The sequence below is a fragment of the Vigna unguiculata genome, chromosome 2 (genome assembly GCF_037176805.1).
Source record: "Vigna unguiculata cultivar grain cowpea cultivar isolate G323 ecotype 2 chromosome 2, ASM3717680v1, whole genome shotgun sequence".
Taxonomy (NCBI): Eukaryota; Viridiplantae; Streptophyta; class Magnoliopsida; order Fabales; family Fabaceae; genus Vigna; species Vigna unguiculata.
Window position 1 is genome coordinate 1,820,994 of NC_140793.1, and position 19,669 is coordinate 1,840,662.

The window sequence follows — 19,669 nt, forward strand, 5'->3', positions numbered from 1 at the left end:
TGGAGGACGCCACAATCTAGCAGATTGATAAGTCAAGTGAAGATTCGCCACAAAGATGTTAATCTTTAATAAGAACCAGAAGCCTAAGCCAAGAACAAAGAGAATCCTCTCTTTAATGAAATCAAATTCAATATATGACTAAAAGTGTCTACAATAGTTTTTTGTACCTCTATATATAGGCACATAAGTTTAAGAAAACCTAAGAACCCTACAAGAAGGCCCAAGCCAAAACATAAACTAATTTATAAAAAAAAAAACGAAAGCCCAAAAACATAGAAACATAACCAATTTCTAAAAGAAAACCCAAAGTCAAAAAATATAAACTAATTTCCTAATAACTATCCTTCAAAAGTGCTCAAAGCCATGATCTTCATATCCTTTGAATTTCCACTTACAGTTGGTTGTAGCATCAAAAGCCTTGAATAGATTTGATTTTCCAATTTCTTGCTCCTTGTCCCTGTCATAGGTCCTTTGAATTGTAAAAGTTCATCTTCAAGTTCTTCTTGTATGAAATCTAGGGATAGTCCTCTATCATTACCCCCATTCTTGAATCGAAGTTGTCCTCAATTTCGAATCTACATCAAATGGAGACAAGTCATTAATATTGAAACTAGAGCTTACCCCATAATCTTCAGGTAGATCGACAACATAGGCACTGTCATTGATTCTTTTAAGAACTTGAAATGGTCCATCTCCTCTTGGTAAAAATTTAGATTTCCTTTTAGAAGGAAATTTCTCCTTCCTAAAGTGAACCCACACCCAACCACCAGGTTCAAACTTGAGTTGCTTTCTCCCTTGGTTAGTCTTAGAGGCTAACTTGAAAGTGTGTTAATTTAATTGCTTTATTATTTTAATAATGTGCTTGACCATTGTGCATGATAATAAAATCCTAGAAGTGTAGGAATTATCACGAAACATGAATTGTTTGAATGGTTGTGTAATTGTTTGGTGTTTGAGTTGTAGTGGGCTCGGACCTTAGCTAGCACAATTTAGCTTGGACTTATTGTGGTTTATTATTTTTTTGCTTGGAGCGAGAGCAATTATAATCCAAGAAGGGCTCTAGGTCTTCAATTGGAGAAAGGAATATCAGGTAAGGGGAGTTGCACCTAATTGATTAATGTGTGAATAATACATGTTTTGGTTGTATGTTGAATGCATGAAAGCCTTTTTCTTTCATTTTTGATGTGAAAATCACGTTTATGGGTTTTTGGCCAGAAAACCGCTTGGCGGTGTTCTTGAACTGTCAGGTGATACATGCAGATTGAACCAATTTTCTGGATTTGGCTATGAACCGCCTGACAGCAGATACGAACCGCCAAGCGACGCGAATTGAGTTTGGACAGTTCTGTGTTTTCTTGGTTCTCGTGGCACTTTTGGGACTTCCCGTGAAATTATATACTTTGTGGAATGTCTAATGTTATATATTATTAGCATGAATGTCACAATTTTGATGATATTTTGATGAATTGAGGAGTCTGATTACATGAGCTGCGATTTAATCCCCATAATGTGCTGCTATCATAACCAATTCCTTCCTTATATTGTTCATTACAATTAAGGCTGAGATTGCATTGATATTGTAACGTGTGAGTATAAATATGCACTCTGTCATGACCAAAAAAAATTCTCTACACTTCTCTAATTCTTTCCCATCATCACTCCCACATACACACCTCCTTTTTTATCTCTCTTTCAAAAAAAAAACATATTGGAGGAGGTAGGAAAAATAAGAAGATAGTTATAATGTAGGGAACAAAAGAAGGAGATTGATATAGAAGAGAAGGAACTAGAAAGTTTAACAGGTATGTCAGTGCCAATTTTTTCATTTATTCATTCCCAAATTTTAACTATATTTTGTTTTAATATTATATGTTTTTCTTCACCTACTTTTGAGCTTCTTTTATTTTATCTTATTCTAAAAATCATAACAAAAAACAATTTTCCTCATTTCTTTAGTGTTTGTTTAACACCAATTTTCAAACTTCTTTTTTTCTTTAGAAAATATAATATATATATATATATATATAATAAAAAAATGTTTTCTTTGTTTAATTTTTAGTGTCTGTCTGACCGCTCACATCACATTACACCTATTTTCAAATAATTCAAATTTCCAAAAACAAACATAAAAAAAAGTTTTCAAAATTATAGAAAAATCAAATCAAAAAGTTTCTCAAATATTTTTTCATAAAGAACTATGTAACCCTGATTCTCCATTCACATGAAGATATGTAGGAGTGACGATTAATCCTCGTTGGGCCCAAAAAACCAAAAAAATTATTTTTGTTTCTTTTGTTAATCCTTTTATTGTTACTTTTGGGGAAAATTAAATATTTTGAAAACCACATATTTTTGCATATTTAATTAAAGGTATCGTCTAAGGACGGACGTTGTGGGGGTGCTAATACCTTCCCCACGCGTAATTGACTTCCGGACCCAAAATCTGGTTTTTTAGCAGACCTTGTCTTATCTTTTTGGGTTTTCGTAGTTTTTCAGAATGAACTATGGTGACGACTCCAAACTCTGTTTTTGCAAATTTAATTTTTGGTTCGCCATCCCGTCGCGATTTCGGTTGCGACACATATGAAGGAAGGGGAGTCACTGAATGAGTATCTTGCTCGAACTCTCATCATCGTTAATAAGATGAAGGCTAGTGGTGATGCGATCAAAGATGGTCTCGTTGTTGAAAAGATTTTGAGATCAATGACCAAAGAGTTTAATTATGTTGTTTGTAGCATTGAAGAGTCTAAGAATCGAGTATCATGTCCATTGATGAATTGCAAAGTAGCTTGCTTGTGCATGAACAACGAATGGGCTCCCAGGATGAAGAAGAACATACATTGAAGATTAGTTCCAGAGTTGTTTTTGGTGGACTAGGTAGAGGTCGTGGAAGCTTGGCATAGTGAAGCTTGGCAACAACACAAGCATGGATGTCATTAGAAAGGGCAATATAAGGCTACAGGTGGAGGGAATGGTGTAGAAGATCACTTGAGTTTTTTATGTACCAAACCTGAAGAACAATTTGCTAAATATTAGTAGTTGCAAGAGAAGGGGTTGGCTATTCTATTCCAGAATGACATATGCAAGGTGTATCATTCAGAGAGAGGATTGATCATGATTACAAAGATGTCAACCAATCGAATGTTCAAACTACATGCGATATCTCAACCTATTGTACCAACTTGTTTCAGCACAACAACATAAGAAGTAACTCAACTATGGCATTATAGACATGGAAATTTAAGCTATAATGGCTTAAAGACACTTCAAGAGAAGAACATGGTAATTGGGCTACCAGAATTGAAGTCTCCTCCAAGGATATGTGATGATTGCATGACGGGAAAACAACATAGAGCCTCATTTCCTAAGAAAACTCATTGGAGAGCCACACAAATCCTTCAGTTGATCCATGTTGATATACGTGGACCACTCACACCTAATTCTAACAGTGGAAAGAGGTACCTAATTACTTTTATTGATGATTTTAGCAGAAAAATTTGGGTTTACTTTCTCGTAGAAAAGGTAGAAGCATTTATTACTTTCAAAAATTTCAAAACTGATGTTGAGAAAGAAACAGATTTAACAATTAAATGTTTGCGCACTGATCGCGGAGGAGAATTTATGTCACAAGAATTTAAAAAAATCTGTGATAATAATGGTATTCGACGATAACTGACAGTTGCCTACTCACCACAACAAAATGGAGTTGCCGAGCGCAAAAATAGGACAATTATGAATATGGTTCGTAGCATGCTCTCTTCAGGGAAAGTTCCTAAAATGTTCTAGCCTGGAGCTATAAATTGGATGGTGCATGCCCTTAATCGGAGTCCAACATTTGCAATCAAAGATCAAACTCCAGAAAAAGTTTGGAGTGGAGATAAACCTTTAGTTGAGTATTTTTGAATTTTTGGTTGCCTTTCTCATGTTCATATATCTGATAAAAAGAGAACTAAGTTAGATGATAAAAGCCTGAAATGTGTATTCTTGGGAGTTAGTGATGAGTCTAAAGCATATAGGCTCTATGATCCAATCTAAAAAAAATTATCATAAGTCGAGATGTTGTGTTTGATGAAAATAGTTATTTGGAATGGGATCAGAAATATGAGAAAGCAATTAGGTGTGACTTAGACTGGAATGTTCATGAAAATGGAACTAAAAATCCTAGTTTGGAAGAAGTGGAAGGAGATCCTGAATTTGATGTTGATGAAAGAGAAGAGTATTCTTTGGACTCTTTGAGTGGATATGCTACTTCAATCTCTAATAAAGTCAGAAACAAGAGACAACGTTGTTGGATGGAAGATTATGTGTCTAGAGAGGGCCTTTTCTTAGAAGAAAATGAGGCTCTATTAGTGATGTCTACAACTGATGATCCAATCCAAAAAGCTATTAAAAGTGAAAAGTGGAGGAAAACAATGGATGTTGAAATGGAAGCGATAAAAAGAAATAACACATGGGAATTGGCTGAATTACCTAAAGGAGCGAAGAAGGTGGGTGTGAAATGGGTCTATAAAACTAAGTTGAATGAAAATGGAGAAGTCGACAAGTATAAGGCAAGGTTGGTTGTAAAGGGTTATGCCCAAGAATATGGAGTGGATTACACTGAAGTTTTTGCCCCTATTGCACGTGTGGAAACAATCAGGTTAGTTGTGGCATTTGCAGCACACCAAGGATGGCCTATCTACCAACTAGATGTTAAGTCTGCCTTTTTGTATGGTGAGTTAAGTTAAACTATTTTTGTAGAACAACCCATTGGTTATATTCAAAAGGCAAATGAGCATATGGTGTATAAATTAAAGAAAGCATTATATGGGCTTAAGCAGACACCACGTGCATGGTACAGTCGAGTGGAGGCTTATTTCATGAAAGAAAGTTTTGAGAAATATAGTGTTGAGCACACTTTGTTTGTTAAAAGACAAGACAATAAAGTAGTGATTGTTAGTCTTTGTGTGGATGATCTTATTGTTTCTGGTAATGATGGGTTAATGATTGTTGATTTCAAAGAATCAATGAAGCGCGAGTTTGCCATGACAGATCTTGGTATTATGTGGTATTTTTTGGGTCTTGAAGTTCTTTAGAAATCTCATGATATTTTTATCAGTCAGCATAAGTATGCATTAGAAGTGTTGAAGAGATTTGGAATGGATAAGAGTAACTTGGTTCACAATGAAGAGATTTGGAATGGATAAGAGTAACTCGGTTCACAATCCTATTGTTCCGGGTTCTGAGCTTGTGAAGGATGAAGAAGGAGTTAAAGTAGATAAGACTCATTATAAACAAGTTTTAGGCAGTCTCATGTATCTTACATCTACACGACCAAATATGATGTTTGTGGTAAGTCTTATTAGTCATTATATAGAAAATCCTATTGAGATGCACTTGCAAGTTGTGAAACAAGCATTGAGGTATTTGAAGGGTACAACTGATTACGGGATATTTTACAAGAAAGGAGGAGATGAAAAACTCATTGCCTACACCGATAGTGATTATGCTGGAGACTTAGATGACAGAAAAAAACACTTCTGGATATGTGTTTCTTATATCTTCAAGAGCAATGTCATGGATTTCTAAGAAGCAACCAGTGGTATGTTTATCTACTACGAAGGCAGAATTTATTGTTACTACACTATGTGCATGACAAGCAATTTGGTTGATAAGGGTTTTGGGAATTTTGGGTCAAAAACAAGAAGAAGTTGTTACTGTATTTTGTGATAGCAGCTCGACAATTAAACTTTCAAGAAACCCAGTTATGCATGGCCGCACTAAACATATAGATGTGTGTTTTCATTTTTTGCGAGAGTTGAGAAAAGATGGCAACATTGAACTTACTCATTGTGTAACATTCCGGTCGGATATTACTAATTTAAATAATAAAATTAAGAAATATGATGAAAACCTTATTATTTATACTTCACTTCTCAAAAACACGTGAAATTTTAAAACATTTATTACATCAGAAGTTATCCAAAAATCCATAATTTATGAAACTCCAATACAATATCCAAATTCCAAATCAGTAAAACATGATTTACAAAATTCATAAAAACAATAATGATAAAACTCCAGTAAAAGTTTTTCTCAACTACCCATCTCTCTGATGTTATGCCTCACCAACACCACCTGCAACATCATCTGCTCTCGTGTAACGCATTACACGATCATCGCCAAACATAAGTAGATAGGGTAAGCTCATAAACAGTTAACATATAAGTTAATAAAATCAAGATACACCGAACTATTTTATTCTAGTTAATTCTTGGCCAAGACCTTTGTACCCCAAGGCTTTTCAACCTTGAATTCACACAAAATGGTTAACCATGGACTCATGATTAATGATGCTCACACGAACCTGCCCGCTCATGGTCCTACCTCTAGGAACCTCCCCGCTCGTAGTCCTACTATACAAACCTCCCCGCTCGTAGTCCTGCTCTACAGACCTACCCATCCATAGTCCAACCCATGTGATCCACTACCTACGAGCCTCCCCGCTCGCAGCACTCTCAAGTGTGAGCACGGAACATACGAACCTCCCCGCTTGTATCCCCACACGAGAGTATCAGGATATGAACCTCCCCGCTCATATCATCACGTGTTCACCACCATCCATGAACCTACCCGCTCATGGCACAACATCTCATGATCCAAGTCTCACATCACAGCATGATAACGAAAATAAGAAAAGCACACTACGCTACACAAGGTACATACTCAAGCTGGTCTTAGGAATTTCAATGCTTCCACGAACCTGCCTGCTCGTGGTCCAACTCTATGGACCTCCCCGCCCGCAGTCCAACTCTATGAACCTGTCTGTTCGTAGTCCAACATGCGTGAACACCTACTATGAACCTCTTCGCTCATAGCAGCCTCAAGTGTGAGCATAAAACATATGAACCTCCCCGCTCGTATCCCCACGTAAGAGTACAACAAATACGGACCTTCCCGCCCATATCCATCACGCATCTCACATCTCCGTTATGAACCTCCCCAATCGTAACTAATCCAACATATCCTTTACCAAGCCTTCAAGATCGTCCATGCAAATTCATCTACAACGGACCCCTACCCATGCACTATCGTCTGGCGCTGCCTAAGTGCCACCAGGCGAAAATGTTCTCCAGACCGCCTGGCGATAATCTCCTGCCACCAGGTGCCACTCATCCAGTGACCCCACTGTTTGTGGCTTATCGCCTGACGGAAGCATATCCGTCGCCAGGCACCATACCAGTAATTCAGATGCTACTGGTTTAGGCACGACAATATGAGTTTTGGCACTCCAAGCATTAAATTCATACATCTGGCACACCAATTTCATTTGATTAAAGTTCCCATACCACAAAATTCCTCATAACATTTTCCTAAGTACCAATCAACATAAACACTCAAGCATTTCATCATGAATCTTTATATCAACAGTCCAATACACTTGCGATACCACAAATATCACAACATATATATTACCACTTCCAATTTGAGGTATCACATCCTATTTCTGGATTTATTAAAATTCCATACTTCTCATCCTAAGCACCAATTCCTTTTATTAGTTGATTAGCATTATTACCTTGTCCTTCTTACTAGTTAAATACCTCAACACACATTCTCTAACATCTCTCAAGCATACAAGTGATACGGATATTAATAGAACCTATTCTTTTTCTTTCCTTTCACAACTTAATTTAAGTCAAGTTTCATTTAATTCCTAACTCCTACCCATGCAACGACACACACCAAGTTGAACACTTAGGCATCATGCAATCATACCAATTTTCGTACTAAAAAACATTCCCCAATGACCCCAATGTCAGTTTGCCCTAAAACCAGCCCAAACAGCTACTGGTAAACTTCCATTGCTTGGCGGCAACACTTGTACCGCGAGGCGGTGCATCAATTTTCTGGGAATTTCAGAATTCCCTTGCACCTGATTACGATCCTAAGCTTCCAATACATGATTAAATCATCCATTTATACCTACTTTACATACAATCATGTTTCCAGCATACACATGCGCTCAATTCATCCATACATTTATTAAATCGCCAAAGTAATAAACTGCACAACACACGTTGCATCCAACCCCAAATTCTCATAAAACCCTCATGTTCATGAAAACCCCCAATCATCAAATTATCACGAATAGGGAAACATCCTCAGTCAATTAGATAAATAAACAACCAAATATTGAGTGATATATATATCTAGCTGTAGACATCCAATGCAAATCTCCACCGTTCAAAGTGAATAACAACATGTTATGAATCACCTGTCAAAATTTCACCTAAATCGAACGGTTAACGAATCGGAAAACACAGTTTTACGAAAACTACGCATACTAGAAAAATTTGTGGCGCCTAGCGCCCATAAATCAAAAGCTTGTCGCATGGCGATATGAAACCAACGCCCGGTGGTTCCTACTACACGAAAAGTACGAAAAATAGCGTTTTTGCACAGTGTTCGTGTCGCCTGGTGGAGACACCCTTGCCACTAGGTGGTTCATCACAGAAACCCAGAAAACAACAAATAATTCATGCATCGCCTATGGACCTTCAATGCCGTCAGGCAGTTTCTAGAAAAGTTCCAGAAACGTGAAAGCAACGAAGGTTTTGATCATACCAAGGCACCACATGCACACATTATACTACACAAACATCATAAAATAGTTATACACATAAAAAAGCTCCCCTAACCTTGTATTCTTTGCTCCAATTGGAAATCCTAGAGTCCTTCTTGCACCAAGATAATGCCCAACCATTCAACCCAATCATGTTTTGTGATAATTCTTCTAAATCGAGGATTATATTATCACTTATCATGATCAAGCAGTTTATTATTAAAATAATAAACAATTAAAAATACATAATTAGCATACACAAAACTCAAACTCAAGTTCTTTCACATAATCAAACCAAGTACTCTCAACAACTTGAGCTAGTACTATTTCATGTCATGCTAACTACATTAATTGTCATAAAGACTCTCACCACCCGCATTTATTAATTAATTAAATGTTTTGAATATTATCATTGTAGTTCAGAAATCAATTAGCTCATGAAATGACAAAGCTCTTTAAGCTAGAAGCTAGAGCACTTTCCAAGGTTGCGAAAATGGTTAGGAGTTTGTTCTATTGTTGATATAAACCGAATGTCAGATTCAGTTTAAAGGGGAAATTGTTGAGATTTATTAACTTCTATTGATATTTCAAATCTTTATCTTTTATAAGATATTTATTTTGTCATTTGAATTAGTGGGTCAATAATTATTAATGATTAATAGTTCTTTTTATTTTCGAGGTGTTAGTCAACTTTTATATTCAATAAAATAATGCAATTTTCTCCATTATATTTCTTTTTCTTTACAGACACAAAAGTAAATTTATTAGAGCATTGGGAAATGTATTCAAATTCAACAGAAGTTGTCTAGCAAAGTAATCAAATGAGACAATGCAAGTGTGAACCAAGTTTTGTGGTATCATAGCCAAACCGGGACCTATGCGTTGCGTTAGTGGCCAGAGACGACGGAAAAGGTCGCCGGCAGTTGAACGGAAACGGCGGAAGTGTTGAAGATGAAGGCGTAGATGTAACCTCGAATCGGAATGGATGAAGTCTAACCCATGGCTGTCGATCTCGGGCTCTGATCGCCAGTGAAGGAAGCTTGGCCGCAGGGGTTGTGTACAACAAAGGGTTGGGGTTTAATGGAGAAGATGGTGTGCGTCAGTTTCACGTTCCTCTAGTTTTGGGAATTCTATTTTTTAATTTTGGGTTCGAGACTTTTGGGTTTAATTTTAAGTTTTCTGTTTTTCTTTTAGTTTTAAGTTTTAATGTTTTTTTAGAATAAAAAAGAAGAGGAATTATTAAAAGAAATAGTAAATCGGTAATAATAATAAAATAAATAATTAAAAATCTAGAACAGGCTTTAGTATTCACTGTACGCACCCCCTATTATTTCTGGGCTAACGAAATTATTGCTTTGCGCACCGCTGTATTTTACGCTTTACACTTCTATTCACTTACTTTTTGCACACACTATTTTAATATTTACACTCCTTTAGTTATTAATTAAAATTTAGGTCTTGTGTTGCCTTTTTTAATATTTACAACATTGCTTTTGACGATACATGTTTTATATAAAATCATCTTCTCCTTTCATTCCAAAATTTTTAATATCGAAGATTATGAATTATCAATTTAAGTTCCAGACTTATTATTATAATTTTCACGATTTAAATAAAATTTAATTGTTACATCAAGTCTCGAACTTACTTGATAATTATAGTTTTCTATGTGATTTAAATAAAATTTAATTATCATGTCAAGTCTCGGACATAGTTTATAATTACAGTTTTTGTTCGATTTAAATAAAATTTAATTATTATGTTAAGTTTCATACTTACTTGATAATTATAGTTTTTATCTGATTTATATTGAATTATCATGTTAAGTCTTAGACTTACTTAATAATTATAGTTTTTATTCGATTTAAATTGAATTATTATGTTAAGTCTGAGACTTACTTGAGATAGTTTTTATTCTATTTAAATAAATTTTAATTATCATGTTAAGTCTTGGACTTACTTGGTAATTTAAATCTAAATTCTTAAATAAAATTAATTATCACATTAAGTCTCGGACTTACTTGATAATTAAATATTTCATAACTAAAAAATAACCATCATGTCTAGTCTCATACTTATTTGATGGTAACTTTTTATTATGTTTCTGAGATTCATTTGATAAATAATACATATATAGTAAAGTTTAAAATTAAAGAAAATAATAATGATAAAAAAGGATATTAATCAAATTGAAGTTTTTAATAATTTATTTTTAAAAGAGAACTACGAAACCCTGATTTCTCATCTTGAATGACAATAGTAGGAGCAAGGTCAAACACCTTGTCGGGCCCAAATATAAAATTTAAAAATGTTTTCTTCATTCATATTAATATGTTTTGTTTGATTTTTGGGAAAAACAAATATATTAAAATTACATTAGTTTTGCACACTTGATTGAAGGGAACCGTCTTAGGACGAACGTTTGTGGTGCTAATACCTTCCCCACACTTAACTAACTCTCGAACATGTTCCAGTTTCGCAGACCATTTTTTATTTTAGGTTTTCCATAGTTTCCCAAAACTATGGTGGCGACTCTCCTTTGTAAAGTTTATATTTTAAATTGACGTCATTTTTTATGTTCGCCGTCCCGTCGCAATTTTTCTCCGAGGTTGCTACAATCAACAACAACATGATCACAAAATTTCAAGAACTTAGACTAGTTTCTCATACCTTCACAGAACCACTCCAAAGCTCTAAGACAACAACCACACCAAAGCTCTAAGATAGCAACCACACCTCTAACATATAAGATGTTCTATCTACACATAGAAACATCACAAGAATGACTAGGACATTCCGTTATGATTAGTGACCAGTAGAGATTCATATAGAAGATGAAAACCTCAAATGCAAGTAGGAAAAACCTCACATACAACAAAAACAAAAAAGACCAAGAAAAACAGTTGAAGTTTAACTTACGCAAATGAAAATTTTGATCGGTCTAAATTGAAGAGCTCGTTGCGAGGATCATTCCTACGATCTCAGATCTTCAATCAGAAAAACAAAGGAAAAGAACCATTATAGAGAAGTCAAAGAACTCTAGGAAAGTGGTTTTTAGAGAGATTGTGTGTTTTAAAAATAATGAAACTCATTTATAACAATTCTATTTATATTAAAACCTTTTAATATTAAAATAATTGAGTCTCGCTATTTTTAAACCACTATAAATTCTAAAACACTATTTTCTAAAGTTTTACATTCTCCCCAACAAAAAAAAAAATTGTCCTAAAATATTCACTCATCAGGTAGAAAGAAAAATATGCTCTCTTAATTTTCTCTTACAACAACCACTTAAACTTGACCAACTTATCAATCCCAACCCCTTAGCTAACAAAAAACCTTTCCTCTACGCTAAGCAATAGAGTGTTCAATAATGTATATTGGTTTAGCCACCACTCTCAAAGCAACTCTCAACCTCCAACCTAAAGCTTGACTAATCTTTTGCACCTGATCAACCAAATTGTATCTGATACACTAACTCACCTTTCATATGTTTTCCATTGCCTCTTGTAGGTTTTTACCAAAATCTAAAGATAGCCTTGGGTTTCAATCTAAAACATGCTAGTTATCACTTCACACCATTCAATTCCCTCCTTGATGCATCACTCCATTACTTGATCACACACGACTTCTGACCTACTGTCACACGTTAACACTTTTGACCACCCTTATTCATAACTACCCTTATAGCATCTTGGTTTCTATTGCAACCTAAATCGCGACGGGATGACTAAATCGAAAAAAATAAAGGTATTTTAAAATAAAATACAATTTTGGGAGTCGCCACCATAGTTTATTATGGAAAACTATGAAAAATCATAAAGATAAGACAAGTCTGGAAAAAAATGGATTTTAATTCCGGGAGTCGGTTGGCCATAGGATCTTCTTTTAGTCTCCCCACATAATGCATTATACTCTACTTGAGTGTGAATGATTATTAGAGTTCATGATACCTTCTACCGGACATTTTCCCATATTAAGGCATATACTAAAAATACCACCACAACCATCACCACCAAGAAATTCTCCTTGAAATTCCTTAAACATCATAATCATCATGTACACAATCGCATAGTCATCTCAATTACTAATAATAAACATCATACATATACATAATCATATTATCTTTTCAAATAATAATAGTCTACATCATAAACATGCTCAAAATCAATCACAAAACATTCAAAAGCAGCTAAACAGGAAAAACAAGCAAAACAAGACAAATGGAGTTATACATAAAATACATCAAAATGGTGAAAACCATTTCTCTAACCAGAGTCATCAAAACAAAGATCCCACCAGTCAAAATGAAGAATCATGTGTCTAGGACCAGCTGTCAAAATTTCAGCTTAATCCAACGGTTAACAAAATGAGATTTTTCATTATACCAAGAGTACACACAAAAAAAAACAAGGTGGCGCTATCAGTCCCTGGAATCCGTTGACTTCTAGCGTCCGATGGTCCATACGTGGTGTCTAGTGACACCAAGTTAGTGGCCTAGTTCCATACGACACTGTAATTGCGCCTAACGGTGTATCAAAAGAGAAATTGATTTCGTGCAATTGATTAATTGGGCATATTTTCTTTAGTGTTTTTAATTGCAAATGGTTTTGGAGAGTTAAAAATTGATACCCAATCACTCAAAGCACATTCAGACTTTTCCCTAAATCAAGACTAAACACAAATCAAATATCAAACAGTTCAACATACAACTCATCAATTCAACACATCACATTATAATTAACTACAAAGATTATCAATTCACACCAAAATTCAACAGTTTTATAGAGAGATGATGTGTTTTAAAAATAATGAAATTCGTTTATAATATTTTTATTTATATTACAACCTTTTAATATTAGAATAATCGAGACTCGCTATTTTAAACCACTATCAATTCTAAAACATTATTTTCTAGGGTTTTACGGTGAATAATCCCATAATTGATTATGATGATTTTATGATTAATTTATTTTTTTATCAATTTTAGTTTTCAAATAATAAGAGTAATAGTTAATAAACACAAGTATTATTAATAAAGAAATAATTTTAATAACAAAATCTATACCTCGGAGAAGATTCAAATTTTTGTAATTGCATTTTTGTTTCATTTTTAATTATACTGTTTTATTATTTGACAAGATATATTCGTAGTTGTACAATATCTCAATCCAAAAGTAACCTTTCTTACCTCTAAACTAAAAATAGCCTATACTTCCTAACTATTAACTTTATAAAGTTATTATTTTTAATGTTTTAAAAACTTTAATATTTTAATATAATAAAAATATGTACACGTATATAAAAACTCACATTTCTTTTCACTAATAAATAATATCAAATAATTTTAAAAACTACATTTTTCATTCAATTTCTTTTTTATTTTTACCCAATTTTTTCTTCAGCTTATACCGCTTTTAATTTTACTCTGTTTTCATTATCTTATTTTCTCTTCTACTCCCCCCCCCCCCTTTTTTTTTTTCTTGCTATTAATATTATAACCATTCCATTGACAGGCTTGATAATAAATAATGCTTAGCCTATTTTCTGCACTTATTGCTGTCATAACTGAATAAAAATATAAATTAAGCATCATTTATAAAATAGATTACAGAGCCAATAGGTAGGAAAATGATCATTGATTGAAACACTATACATGAACTCCATAGGTAGGAAAAAAAATACTGTTATCTCAATGTGCCTCCTTTGAGGTTACAAATGAAGTTTAATGCCAAAATATATGAGGTGATATCACCAAACTGGCAAGTGGCAAAAGACCTTACATTCATCCTGCCACACCAAAAGAAGACCGAACAATATGACAGAAAAGGGAAAAAAAGATTTCATAATCCTTGAATGAGCAACTGAAACATGTAGCTAAAACTGCATCAAAGATCAAAAGTTGCATGGACAAACCTAAAGTGAAAATCCTTGAGGTTCTTCATCTGTGTAGAGAGGATTTTACCAAACCTGTTATCAACAAAGTACTATTTACGATTTTGATTCAGGCAGAGAGCCTTCACACCATCTCTTTAAGAGCCACATCAAGTATCCCAATAGAAATTTTCGGTTGGTAATGTTCATCTGTATCCACTTCTTCAATTTCCTGGCATAGGATTGTGAAACTCTTAATATACATGCAAATTGATGAATCAAATAATAACTATAACAGAATAAATTATTTAAAATGTTGTACACCACCTTAACCAATAGGAGTAGGTAAGATATAACCAGAGACAATAGAAAAGGAAAAGCAAAAACTCAGCATAGAATATCAGACGTGATAATGAGAATTAAGCAAATTCAGCCACCTGAACAATATCCTCTCCCTTGATGACTCGGCCAAACACAATAAGCTTTTCACTTAGATCTGGTATTGGTGCAGTTGTGATGAAAAGATCAAATCCTTTGTTGAAGTAATTACCCTTCGAAGTTCCAAGCATGAATGCTTCATGTCTCATACTAGTTAATCATCACAACACAATTTTAGTAACTAGAAAAAATTATGCAGCTCACAGGTAGATTAGCAATGGTCTATGATATCATAAACATCAAATTGCAAATAAACAGAACAAAAAATAAACCTTGCATATTTCTTTCCTAACAAGTTCCAATCTTCAGTAGCTCCAGGCCCTTTGTTATGACCTGCCTGAATTACATAGTGCTTAATTACTTGGTGAAAAAGCATCCCCTTGAAGTGCCCTTTTTGACTGGAAAACAAAAAATTGAAGTTTGGTTGGAAGCATAAAGATGATACATTCAAAGGAGTTTCATAAGAGGAAAAGAGGAGCTTCAAACTAAAGCAATGAGATATTGACATTAAAATAAAAAAATAGGAAAGGTTTCGTGCACAAACAAGTCTTTGAAGTTCTAGCAACTGAATATTTTTCCAGACAAGATACATCAGTATTTCTTCAGTAGCTGACCAAGTACATTGGTATAGGCATTAGGGTATGCGCAGGAACCTAATAGGACAATCTTAAAATATAGTCATCGAAACTACTTGCATTAGAAGTATCCTGACCATCTTCTTGCTTTTCATTAAGGAATCTCAGCACTGAGGTTAATCCTCAACACGCCAAAAAGAAGCACAATTCAAACATAAAACTGAATGCCAAACAGAAGATGAAACCCTTGTTTAGATAAAAAATTTCAAAAAACTTTTAGAAGAAGGAAATATAAAGGAAAGATGGAAATAATTATTCTATAAATAAATATTTACTTATCTATAAGCTAATTTATAGAAGTTTTCTCATATTAGTGTATCCAAAAGCTTATATGTTTAATTAATGCATAAGTAAATGGAGAAATTTTTCAATTTTTCTTTCTTATTTGTGTTTCACGTATTTTAAGAGATTATCCAAATAAACCCAAAGTATAAATTAGGATTTTTTAGAAAGTAGATTTTAGACATAACCTAATTTCATAAAATCAACTTATAAGATAAGATTTATACACACATTTGTAGACATCTAGAGTGAAGATTAGATATTTGTGGATAGTCCAAATAGACCCAACAAAACTTGCTAGAACATGCTGTGATACCATCTCTAAAAGTAGACTTTAAATCCTAATTCAACTTTCACAAAGCCAACTAATAAGGAGTGGTGTTTACGTACTTATATATTCTATAGTTTAATCATATATCAAGTCAATATGAAATCTCTAATAGGTTTAGTGAAACTGTAGACTGAAATGAACCACCATTGTTCTCTTCCTTAATACCAAGGCCAAGAAAATCTCATCAACCAACTTTTGAAGCCACTCCAACATCCCATAAGACTAGCTTGTAGCGTAAACTATATGCCCCAAAAGATGAGAAGCATTCCGAATCCGTGAACCTTAAATCCATATGATCTAACTACAACCATCTACTTCCATCTATTTAGTCTTTTAGGCTTAACTATTTTAGATTTCCAATAATCTAATTACCATAAAGTATAAATTCTTCCTCTTTTCCTTTAATACTCTCCCCAATTTGAATCACAGCCAAGTAAAAATTAATGAATGACACTGAAAAATGAGTTTGTACTATGAAGGCCCTAAAACATTCATCAGCGATCATTTTAATTTATGGAAATATAAACATGATTAGGGGAGAACCAAGTACTCACCATAAATCTATGAATTCATCAACAACTTCAGGGGCACTTTCCTTATAAAGTTCTACAATAATAGAACCTTTAGAGGTAATTACAACCTATGATAAGGAAGAGATGAGTATCATTTTGTAAGTAAAAATTAATAATTTCAATTGACAAGCACCTAGAACTTGGAAAAAACAAGCTAACATGATCACAGTAGCATGGGGAATGGAAACTTACTGCATATCCCGGTAGATCAGATTTTTTGGATTCCACAAGCTTATTTTCATCCTGCAGCAAATTAGTTACTAGAAATGATTAGAATAATCAAGGATCTACGGAATATTCAGTATTCACTGATTAGGAGGGAAAAACCTTGACTTTCCAGCATCCTTATCCCAAAGAAAAAAAGAAAAGTAATATACATGTTTGAATTATAAAGTTAAGAAAACACGACGCAAGATACTAGACAGCAAATAAATTTAAATGGATACAAAGTTATCGAACCCTTTACAATGTAATATTAAGTCCGTACCTCAGAGACTGATATGTAGCTCTCTGGTTGAAGTCTTATCCTGAATGCAGCAGGTAATATAATGAATTATTAGATAACAGAAATGCACTTTTGAAGTTCATTTTGTATGAGAAAATGAAACACGTACTGTTTAATGCTAATCTCCATTTCTTTATTATCACCTTCTCAGTCGGAAACCATATTACAAATAGATGTTGCATTTAAATTCATTTTTTAATGAGTTTGAATCACTCAACAAATGTAGGAGAAAAATGGACAAAGCTTTTGTACATGTTGACAAACAAATATTGACAGAACAATAAAGCCAAAACTGAAGTGTCACCAGCACGCATAAGGCTCAATTCAATCAATTCGTGAGTAACTTTTTATTCAGAAAACAAGTATCGTGTATCATTTGTAGCAATATAAATCTGCCTTCTCCAATGTCTATAAAATAGTGAAAAATACATAAGCACGACAAGAATCAATGTATAAAATATAATAGTTGTGGCACCTATGCGAGAAGGCCTTTTCTTACTTTTACTAACCTGTTGGACCAGTGTCTATAAAACAGGAAATACATAAGCATGACAATAATCGATGCACAGACTATAATAGTTGTGGTACTTATGCGAGAAGGCCCCTTCTTCCTTTTGCTTTGCTGTAGCAGAACATGAGGTTTGATCCTCCCCATTTAGCCTAATCATCAGTTTCGAGAATCATCAATTTCAAGTCATCGGCAATTCAAAATCAAATCTTCCAATTGAAAAACAAATCAACCGAAAGAAAATTAACAACAACACCAGAGAAATCACTAAGTTTATTCAATATCAGATCACCAATTCTTGTTATTAATTTTTAAACATTTAGGAGTTTAATTTCTGTATTGTTACTGTAAAAAATCTATACAGAAATCGTACATAGGTATGACTCTTAAGGTAATTACGGTAAAACTCAACAAAATTACAATACAAGATAACTGTGATTAGATGACAGAGTAACTCAACATTTAAAAGCAGAAACCACCAAATCCCATGACTTAAAGTTTGAAACTTTCAACATGGCTAAGAACTTTCCTCCTGTCCCAGCCAATATCCATTGCAAGAAACTTCCTCTCAAACACAGATTGACATCAAACCAATGCATAGACAGTTGCAACAACTAAGGTTTTCGACTCAAAACAAAAATGGTTCAACGCTAAGAGGAAAACAAGCAATACCCATTTTATGAGAACTCAAATGGGGCATAATTCATAACGCTTCTCCTACTACTTGTATAGTCTGAAGAAAACATATAAACAAAAGATGAAAGTGCAGATAGAGAAGAAAGACCTTAATGAAATGGGAAGGAAATTGAAGCTGCGTGGATCACAGGAAAGAGTTGAGAGAGAGAATGAAACAAAGAGGAAATTGTGTTGGATTTGTAAAGAGCGAAAATTGAAGGATGAGGGAAGCACGTCAATGAGTTTCAAGTAAGAGACATGAACCAAATTTGAAAGATAAATGCGCTCTTCTTGATGAAACTGAAAACACAAACCTCACCGTTTTGCTGTGTCCTTTTAACTTTCTGTTATGTTTTTCTTTGTCAACCAAAACAAACTAAAGCAAATAATATATAAATAAGTTATATACATCTATTAAGCTCATTCTTAAAAAACAACTAACAATATCAAATTTTATTAAAAAATATTTCAATATTAATATTTTGATAAAATTAAATATAAATGTAAGTTATATATAAATGAAATTAAAAAAGTTTTAAGCACGCAAATCTATACATCATTATATATATATATATATAGTGTTATGCAAAACCTAGCCTGCAATACTATAAACATATATTAGATGTACTAGTAATTCTCTATATTCTATTTTAGACCACATCAAATCACAATAGAATATTAAGAGTGTTTGATAAATTCAATAATTAAACTACTAAGTTAATTTTTCCAATATAAAATTGACCATGAAGTGCTTTAAACTTTAAGAGTTTGTAGTTTATAATTTATTGAATTTTGTTTCACTAGTGTCTCTTGTATTTTAATACACTTATTCGTTATTTTTAATTTCATTTATTTGTATTATATAAACTCCAAAACACATGCATGTGTCCACTTTTACCTTAAGATAATAAATAAAAAATATTATAAAAATAATATATTTTCAAAAACTAATTATAAAAATAAATTTATAAAAATAATATTTTGAGAAAATAATTATGAAAAAATAGTTATAAAATCTAAATCATAAAATTATTAATAAAATAGCTTATATTGATAAGGAAAAAATTTGTAAGGATAATAGTAAAATTTGTACACTAAAAATCAGTGACTTAACCAACCATTATGAAAAGTAATCTCATTATCAATAGTTATAGATAATTAATTATTATACTATTATTAGTTAAGTTAATTTTTAATCTTAACCATTATGAAAAGTAATCCTCATTATCAATAGTTATAGATAG

General features: G+C 33.2%; 2 protein-coding genes across 3 annotated transcripts; one reads left to right on the plus strand and one right to left on the minus strand.

Moving 5' to 3' along the window:
* The first annotated feature begins 5,163 nt into the window (after nucleotides 1–5,163).
* LOC146888194 (secreted RxLR effector protein 161-like) lies at nucleotides 5,164–5,568 on the plus strand. Its single transcript, XM_085669756.1, has one exon. The coding sequence runs from the start codon at nucleotides 5,164–5,166 to the stop codon at nucleotides 5,566–5,568; it is 405 nt and encodes a 134-aa protein (XP_085525882.1).
* Nucleotides 5,569–14,227: 8,659 nt separating this feature from the next.
* LOC114173178 (peptidyl-prolyl cis-trans isomerase CYP21-4-like) lies at nucleotides 14,228–18,755 on the minus strand. 2 transcript variants are annotated; one of them, XR_003602458.2, is made up of 9 exons: nucleotides 18,535–18,755; nucleotides 17,752–17,902; nucleotides 17,225–17,264; nucleotides 16,930–16,980; nucleotides 16,720–16,805; nucleotides 15,190–15,315; nucleotides 14,917–15,067; nucleotides 14,522–14,711; nucleotides 14,228–14,395 (listed from the first exon to the last, which is right to left on the minus strand). XR_003602458.2 is itself a non-coding variant. In XM_028057428.2 (8 exons), exons 2-8 carry the CDS (start codon nucleotides 17,895–17,897, stop codon nucleotides 14,625–14,627), a joined length of 687 nt encoding a protein of 228 aa, XP_027913229.1. In that variant the 5' UTR covers nucleotides 17,898–17,902; nucleotides 18,535–18,754; the 3' UTR covers nucleotides 14,228–14,624. The 2 variants fall into 2 exon arrangements, 1 of the variants encoding a protein (XP_027913229.1); XM_028057428.2 differs by having other exon boundaries at nucleotides 14,228–14,711; nucleotides 18,535–18,754.
* Nucleotides 18,756–19,669: the final 914 nt, after the last annotated feature.